This window comes from Cariama cristata, unplaced genomic scaffold (genome assembly GCF_000690535.1).
Source record: "Cariama cristata isolate BGI_N322 unplaced genomic scaffold, ASM69053v1 scaffold12972, whole genome shotgun sequence".
Taxonomy (NCBI): Eukaryota; Metazoa; Chordata; class Aves; order Cariamiformes; family Cariamidae; genus Cariama; species Cariama cristata.
In genome coordinates, this window is record NW_009605626.1 from 79,745 (window position 1) to 88,586 (window position 8,842).

General features: G+C 45.8%; 1 protein-coding gene across 1 annotated transcript in view; it reads left to right on the plus strand.

Annotated features, from left to right (window-relative positions):
• The window catches only part of SLC15A2 (solute carrier family 15 (oligopeptide transporter), member 2), a 39,224-nt gene extending 37,711 nt beyond the window's left edge, over positions 1-1,513 (plus strand). The window contains exons 21-22 of the mRNA XM_009696051.1: positions 361-465; positions 1,337-1,513. Coding sequence (XP_009694353.1) covers positions 361-465; positions 1,337-1,513 — 282 coding nt within the window. The remainder of the gene's footprint in view (positions 1-360; positions 466-1,336) is intronic.
• The last annotated feature ends 7,329 nt before the right edge of the window (positions 1,514-8,842 follow it).

Consider the following 8,842-nt stretch of genomic DNA (forward strand, 5'->3'; position numbering starts at 1 on the left):
TCTTTTCCAAAGGTGTACAGCAACATGGCCCCAGACGCTAAATTGCAGGGCTTGTTGTGTCGCTCTCTGGACTTTCTGATTGTACAATTTCAGATGATGCAGGCTGAGGATGATCAGGATCCAGCTTTGCAACAACAGCATCTCCTCCTTCATGTGTCCTCCTGGAGGACATATTTTGAAAGCTCCTTGTATGCAGCTGTTGAGATTAACCACAGAGATTAACCACTCTGCACAGAGGAAATTCCACCATCTCCTCCTAGGCTGAGCCCAGTAACATCTACACCGGGCAGGACATCACAGGTTGAACCAGTGCAGAAAGGCACAGCGTGATACCCACTGATCAGGCCCTTCTCTTTTCAGTCTCCAGCCAGCATGAAGTCCGTGCTGCAGGCAGGCTGGCTGCTCACCGTGGCCGTTGGGAATACCCTTGTGCTCGTTGTTGCCCAGGCTGCACCAATGGCACAGGTATGGTTTGGCTCTTAAAAGAGAGGTAATGCTTTAAAACAGGCTTCTGGTGCTTCTGGATGTCCATGGCTCGGAGGCACAGCTCCTCTGCACAGCCCCAGGTTCCTGTAACAGGGTGATGGCAGCGTGCACCGAGCTGCATCCCAGCCAGGGCTCTGCATTGCCCTCAGCTCAGCAGTGTTACCCTCTGGAACAATGGCCTTCCCTAAGCCTCCCAGTGGCAGTAAATAATAGTGACCTGCACTGTGATATCGTTGCTGGAGCTCAGCTCAGGGCAAGCAGGCTGTATTTGGGCCTGGAGCCTGGATGTGATGCCAGCCATATGTTGCAGTTGCTTACCAAAAGCAGCTTGCCTTCATCCAGCTAGCCCAGTGGGCAGTCAGCCTCCTCAAGTGTCTAGCTTGGGGATCCTTCAGGGCCAGCTGCCTGTGGCACCCCTGAGATGTTGGACTTGCATGGGGAGTTTGTGGTGCAGAGGTTGGTGCAGGCTATCAGACTTCTGGGATGATGCCATGAAGGTGTGAACTGGGGCTTGTTTCTGGCTAACATGAAAATGCCTCTCCCAAAGGCATCATTTGGGCAAAAAGCCCAGGCAGGTATGCTCCAGTCAGGACAGATTTGTAAGAAAAGATTTAATGAAATTAGCTCAATCTAACTGGTTTGTTTTAAGGTATGTCACATATTCATAATTACATTATGTGTACATGGGTTTACCAGAAAACAGGATGAGAAAGTTTCTATCTTGTAAGCAATTTTGGAAACTAAAAAGTAATTTTCACCCAGCTCTTTAAAAAGCACTTGGAAGTGCAGAGATATTCTCTGGACTGAGAGTCTGGGGCCTGCTGACCTGCTGTTCTTTTTTCTTTCCTAGTGGGCTGAATTTGTCTTGTTCACTGTTCTCCTCTTTGCTGTGTGCATTATTTTCTCCATCATGGGATATTTCTATGTCAGTGTGGATCCAGAGGACCTAGAAGAAAAGGAAGAGAAGACAGAGACCCCAGCTAGAGGAAACATGATTAGTCTCGTTACTCAGAAAACAAAGCTCTAACACATCATGGGTTAGGATTTTTTTTTCTTTTTAACTCAGTAAATGGGAGAGTAAAAGAAGGGTGGGGACAATGTTATTTTATTTTATAGCATTGCAGTCTTTATTACTCAAAATGTAGCCACCTTCTAAATATAGAAGGGAAAAAATAGCTCTCTATAAAAACAATGGGGGTCCTGAAAACAGAGCAAAACTCCCTGGGAAAGCTCCTCTGGTATTAAAAGCCCTTATAAGTAAATATAGTGTAATTTTAAACCTGCCCATCTTTTTAGGCATAGAATGCTTTCCTATGATTTTGTTTTAAACATATATTTAGGGCAGCAGGGAGGAATCGTGGAAGGAATGCCATATGACAGCAAAACTTGGAGATGTTGGGAGAAAATAATGAAAACGTAGTATAGGAATTAGGGAAGAATAGATGGTACCAACAGAAGAGTTTTTAATGCTATCATCAACGACTGGAAGTGTTACACACAATCCCAAAGGATTTAATCATGTAACTCTCCTTATGAGTATTTCACCCCATTATTGCATGTTATGAATGGTTCTGATTTATGACTTTCACCTCCAGGCTCAGAAGTAATAACAGGGAATTAAATTCTGCAGGCTAAAATATTCCCAAAACACTACTGAAGAAGATATGCCTACTATCATCTCTCTGATACCCATTCTTTCCTAGAAGCTTTTAGCAACTGATGGTTTTCTTTGATTAGACATGATTAGAGATTTGGTTTATGCTTTCTTATTTCAGAAATCCAGGCAGTTATTTGCTATCTTCCTATATATTAAGCCTTTATTGTGCATTTCTTTTTACAGCACCTGCCACTGTAAGTTAGGATATGGCTGACTTCTTATATCATGCTTCAGTTATTCCCCACTGGGAGACACGTTGCAGCAGTTTCTATAAAATTCCAGGCATCCTGCAGTGAGTTAAACAAGAATGCAGTTTATCATTTTTTCAGTCTGCAAGTTGACCATGACATAGGAGATTTTTCTTTTTCCTCCCTGTTTTTGTGTCTCCCTACCAAACTTTGGATATAGCTATTTTATTGGAATTGTGATATAATTGTCTGATTTTCCTCGGTTGTGTGAAGCTGTGATTTCACGTTCTGTGTGGAAGTAATTCAACCATTGCTGATCTAGTAAAACTCCTGAGAGAGTCCCTGTCTTCCTCTGTCACTCCAAGGCTGCAGTTGTAATAGGTATGGCCTAACTTACAGCAAGGTTGTCAATAGGATCTTCAGGTTCACAGAGAACAGATTTTAAATGATACTTTCCTCTTCTATTTTGGCGTTGGGCATAGGTGGTTGCTGATGCTGTGATTCAGGAGATCATGAAATAAACATTTAATTTCATTCATGTTCAGGACAGTGCTAGGGAATACACTTAGCATGACTTCTCTGCTACTTTAATGTGCTGCCTTGTGTGTGTGTGTCTTCTTGAGTAAGACTGAGAAACCCCCACTTTTTGGTTCATAACTGGCAGACTCACAGCCTAAGATTGTTTCCTTGGCTTCCTGTCCTAAATGGTCATGAGCTTCCACAGCTAGTTCTGCATAAGCTCCTGCCTGCTGTGAAATAGCATCTGGGTCTTGTGCCAGAGGGGGACCGTGGTCTCAGATAAATGACAATAGGCTGCGGGTGTGCACACCGAAACACTTAATGTGGTTCAGTCGATGCACAGCCATTTATTAAGCTGTGGTGGCTGGATCCGGGCAGCCAAACCCTGCAACTCAGCAGGGAATGAAGGGCATTGAAAGCCATCTATTAGGTCATCTGACCTGCTCCTCAGAAGCCAAGTGAGGATTATTCCCTCTCTTCCTTTCTGGTATTGTTCTCCTGCCGTGATTCTTTGTGTGAGTTCTTTCTCTTCCACGCATTGTTGTTTTCCTAATCCTGTTTTATGATACAATGTGAATCAGCTCAGAGGCTGCTGAATCATTCTGCTATGATACTGTTTGACCAGCTTCCAATTTGAAGCATTAATAGAAAGCATTTCTTCCTGCCACTCCCCCCACCCCCAAGCAAAACAAAAATCCCCAAACTGAAGGAATGGACAGGCTCCAGTAGCACTGAACAAACATAATTTAGAATTATTGGAGCATTTAATTCTTTATAAGCCTTGAATTTGGAAGTGTGTTGGGGTTCGAGGGCATGTGTGGTGACGAGACAATTGAAAATTATTGGAGCACTTTCCTTGGGAAGCACTTGGTACATCGCAGCTCAGAGTGGTATGCGGGAAAGCAAAGTGTCCAGATCTTGAAAGCTACATATGCTCAAGAACCTCTTGATTTTTATGTTTTATTTCCTTACTGGCGCCACTACCAGAAGCTGTCACACACTCTGAGCTTAATTTAAAGGAATCATTCCAAACTCATAAAAGATACATTTAGGATGTCATCTGTATCTGCTTTTTAGACTCTTGATGCCAAATTGCCTCTTTCCAAACATCTCCGTGTTCCAAACCATCACCATAATGCTGGGGGGAGAAAAATTGCAATTCAGAGTTGGGAAGGTTATGAACAGGAAGGCAATGCTATAAATAAAGTGCTAACATGAGGCTGGGGGCTGCTCCTGCAGCCCCTCCGTGGAATTGCTTGCTTGAGGGAATGTAAGGCTCTGTTCCTGTTTCTCTTCCAGCTGACATGGTTACTTCTTCCCACCTGCTCATCATTACCTCTTGGAAGCTTTGTCTCCCTCTGATCTGCCTGCTTGATTGCTGGTATGATCCTTCCCCACTGCTTCAGCTGCAGTTGTAAAGCTTTGCTAATTGCACCCATTTATTTGAAATGCACCAGCAGTTTGGAGGGGTTTTCACTGGGCATGCTGACAACCAGCCAGGAGCAGGCTGGGGGCTGTAATGAAGAGCTGCCCCTGCTGTAGCTGGAGAAGGTGGCAAAATAGCATATTCAGCATAGTGCTTCTTTAATTTTAGAGCCACAACTCCATCCTTGGAGCCCTTTCATCACTTTCAAATGGACTCAAGACTGGATCAAAGATTTAGGACCTGAATCTGTGGAGTATTGAGGTCTCTGGGTTATTCTTCCACATGGTCAGGTCAGAGATGAGGCCATGCACAGCTCTTAACACCCAACTTCAGAACAATATTCCTTATTCTTCCGGATTCTTTGACTTGGGATCAGAGGGAGAAGCCAAAATAGTGATAGTATATGTAAAGCTATGTGAACCTCTATGAAGAAATAGCAGCTTTACCTATCCAGCTTTCCCTGTCACTGAAGGGAGTCTCAGCTGTTGGTGGAGTTTGCCCTGGAAACTAGGGCAAACTCCACCAACTTAGGGAGAGCTCACACCAGCTGTTTTGGAGGCTGACCTACAGAAATTGTCATCTCCAGCTAAGGAACAGTAATGAGCTGGTGGGGATCTGTAGGTATGTTGCTGCACAAGCCTTCATGGAGATTGCAGGGGTTTGGCTTCACTGTGGAGGTATGTGTATTTATCTGTTTTTCTGAAGGATGCTTTCTGATAAAGTTTTTTTCTGCAGCAAATTTCCCTTCAGTTGCACTGGCTGTTACCCAACACATTTTTTCCCCTTAGCAGGTTGTAAGTGTGGCCGATGTTATTTCCAGCTTTCCATGAGATAAGCATAAAAATGATATTTCAAACTCGGCAAAACAACTTCTTGGCTGTGGATTCCTTAAACTTACCTCTTCTTTCTGAGGCAGTCAAATGCCTTTAGGTAGCAAGCTGCTCTGTGCAGCTCAAGGGGCTTGCATCTCTTTTTTCTTCCCTCTCCCTTTCCCCACACGCCCGCAATTCCAGATGAGTTTTGGAGGATTCCAGAAGGTAAGCCCTGGCAGGGCTGCATGAGACTGGCTGGGATGCAGCTGGTGTGTGCTGTCAGTGCTGGCTGGGGGGCAGGAGCTTGGCCAGGCTTAGGAGCTGGTTCCTCTCTGGGGACCTAAATGAGGCTGCACAATGTAGCCTGTGGCAGGGCTTGCCCTGGTGGAAGATACGGTTTTCCTGAGCAGTGATCTGGATGTGAGTTTTATTGTGAAACTGAAATGTGAGCGAGTGAAAGCAGAAGTTTTCATGGGCCTTGGCTTTCACCTGAGGTGCTGTGCAAGGAGGCTGGAGACTGATGGGCAAGCAGGAAGGAAAGGGCTATTTGGTCAAGGTCTTCCCAGCCCCTCAATGAACAGCTGAAGCTCCTCACATCTCATTAATAGGAGAGAAAATGAGATGGGAGAAGTGGAAAGCTCAGATGTTTAAATAGTGGGTGACTTCACACCTTTCAGAAAAGCACTCTCCTAACTGGTGGTGATGGGCCATTGGGGGAGTTAGTCATCCATGGCTTGAAAACTAGTTCGTCGTTCCAGAGTATTGTGAAAACCAGCATCGATGGGTCTGCAGTGACTGTAGGGGGAGGCAGCGGTGCTCCTGGCGATGCCCCCACAATCCATGGCAGCCACCACCTTGGCTTCCCCTTGGGACAGAAAAAACAGCTGAATGTGTGTTACAGATGGGAGTAACACAGGAGAGAGCGCTACAGTTAGGGGTGTTACTGGGCAGTTTTAGCCAGGGTCATACACAGAGGAATAAACTTCTCTCTGATGAATTTCTTTGTCTAGCTACAAGAAACACTTTCTAGCACCAGCAGCTTAAACTTGGGAGTTCAGCTCCATGGCAAATACCACAGCTGCTGAAGTTTGGATGGTACCAGACTCTGCATTTCATTATCACTACATTTGTTACTGTGATATAATTTTAAAACAGCATTTAAGAGATGTTTCTGGTCCCAGATGTTGACAGATCCGGCCAGGGTTTTGCATGTTGATAGCTGGATTTACGCTAGTCTTTCATGTTAACAAGAATGATAAACCTGTCATGTACAAGTAGATGTTGCAGGGCCTTTGGATTTCCCCAGCAGCTTAGAAAAAAACAAAATCCCCAGTGAAGCTGGCTAAGCATGAACTGTGGTGTTGCTTCATTGTCAGAGCTGCCCACGTGCTTTGTAAAGCAGGGACTCTCATTCATCTCTTCCAAAGTGATTCCCAGAAAGACAAAAATAGGGGACACTATTAAACACATTGCCTTGAGAAGGGCTCATGCTGCATTACAGAAATTGCATGAAGGAAAATAATTGCCTTGCTTGAAATCCCTCCTTCCTCGCCATCTCAAGTGGTCAACAAGGAACAAAACAAGTTGTTTCTTAGTGAGCTTTGAATCCAGGAGCTGCTGCATCTTCTCAAGGTCTTTCCATGCTGTGTTTTACCAGCAGATCAACATTAACTTGTCTCTAGTACCTGTAGATCAGAAGATTGCCAGGATGCAGAGTAGCAACACTGCTGATCAACTGTCAGCTGATCAACTGTGATCTCTTCATTTTTAATGAATAGTTTTAGCAGTTATCCTGTAGGGCTCAGTCAGAATTGGTCTAAATTTAGGTCAAAACTAAGGACCTGAGAGAAATGTAATCAACAAGATAAATAGCAAAACTCTCAAAAAACCCTGCTAAAACACTGGTTTAGTGCTTAATTAAAATTTTAATAAGCTTACGGAAGTAAAAACTGAAACCAGAACATAGCAATTCAGTCAGAGCAATGAGGAGCTGCAGTTGGAATCCAGCAGTGTGTCAACTGGCAGCCAAGCTGAAGACACAAAAATCAAGCAAACATGAATTTTTAGATTATTTTTTGTGATTGCATATGTTGTTCAGTCGGCTTGGCCTGTCCTGTTCAATCTGCCCATCTGTGTAAGGAAAAGGAACTGAACTGACTTGTGGAAGGCACATACCCTTCTGGAGCTTGCAGACTCCCAAGTTTGTTCCAAATGACTCCCTTTGCTAGCAGTCAGCCCCCTCAGTCCCACATGCTAATCTTCCCTCCCCAGAAGTCACTCAGACTTCTGCTCAATGACTTTGCCAGCCCTCAGCACCTTGCTTATTCCTCCTCTCATGCAGCCTCTCTGCTACCAGCAACAGCATGTCTTCTTGGGTGTTGCCCTGGGTAATGCTGCCCACTTTCCTCCAGCCAGAAAAGCTTCTCACCCACAGAATCGCAGAATCGATTTGGTTGGAAGAGACCTCTGGGATCATTGAGTGCAACCTTTGCTCTAACACCACCGTGTCAACTAGACCATTGCACTAATTGCCACGTCCAGTCTTTTCTTAAACACCTCCAGGGATGGTGACTCCACCACCTCCCTGGGCAGCACATTCCAATGCCTAATGACCCTTATGCTGAAGAAATGCCTCTTAAGGGACTACTGCATCTGGGCAGAAACACGCAGAGCCACGTATCTGGGTGGCAACAGGGCATCTGCCCTGGCTTGCTTTGGCTCTGGCTTCTTGTCACAGCCTCGTATGGCCTCATGCACCTTCTGTAGGCAAATCTGCTCAGAATCGCTGGGGTAATCCACCATCTGTGTGTGTGTCCCTCCGATCTATCCTGTGCCCAGCTAGCTGCCCGCAGTCAGCCCTTGTGTTGTGCCATGTCAAGCTGCAGGGACTTCTGGACCAAAATGCTACTGTTACCAGCCATCGGGGGTACCTGATTGTGCTGCCTGAGGCCCCAACCTGCTTTAGTTGGCCTTTGTTTATACATTATTTATGGTCAGGCCACTCCTTCCAGCCTCCCACTTGTGCTGGAGGTTCTGGAGCCCTCCCCTGCCAGTCAGTTTGCGAGTCTTTCTCACGTAGAGAAGTAGGAGAAAGCCACTCCGGTTGTGTCCATTGCAGCACTAGTGTATAGTCAGTGGGCTGCATCTGCAGCCACCCATCTCCCATCAGTGTGTAGGTGGCAGCTGATGAAATGGGGCTGGCTCCTCTGCCAGCAGTGCCGGCATAGGGCCTGTGGCTTTCCCAGGCTTGACCAGAATGTTTTAAAAGTCAGTGTCAATATTTTGCTGGGAGACCCGTGTTATTACTGTGGTGCTGCCAGGCTCCAGCTTCTGAATCTGCTGGGTGAGAAGCAGCAGGCTGCGAGCCTGGGCAGAGCTGCTCCTCCCGGTACAGGGACCTGTGCCGGTGCTGCTCACCTATGGCGGGGCACTTTCTGCTCCTTCTTCATCAACTTGCCCAGGCCCAGTGACCACATCTCAGGTAACTGGCATTTCCCAGACCTCGCTGTGTTATGTGCCCACCCACAAGGGAAGTTTCTTTGAGTGGAAGTGAATTGGGTTACTTTGAGCTCTGACTCTACCCAAATCTGCTTGGAGCTGGTTGGAGCCTTTGTTTGGGCTCTTTCTCTGTTTAACCTGTGCATCAAAACACTCTCCAAGTAGGCTTTCATGCTGTCCTCACCAAAGACAGAAACCTCTCAAAGGTGCTGTGCCAATATGGATTTTTCCTGCCCAAGTTAGAGGAGAAACAGGC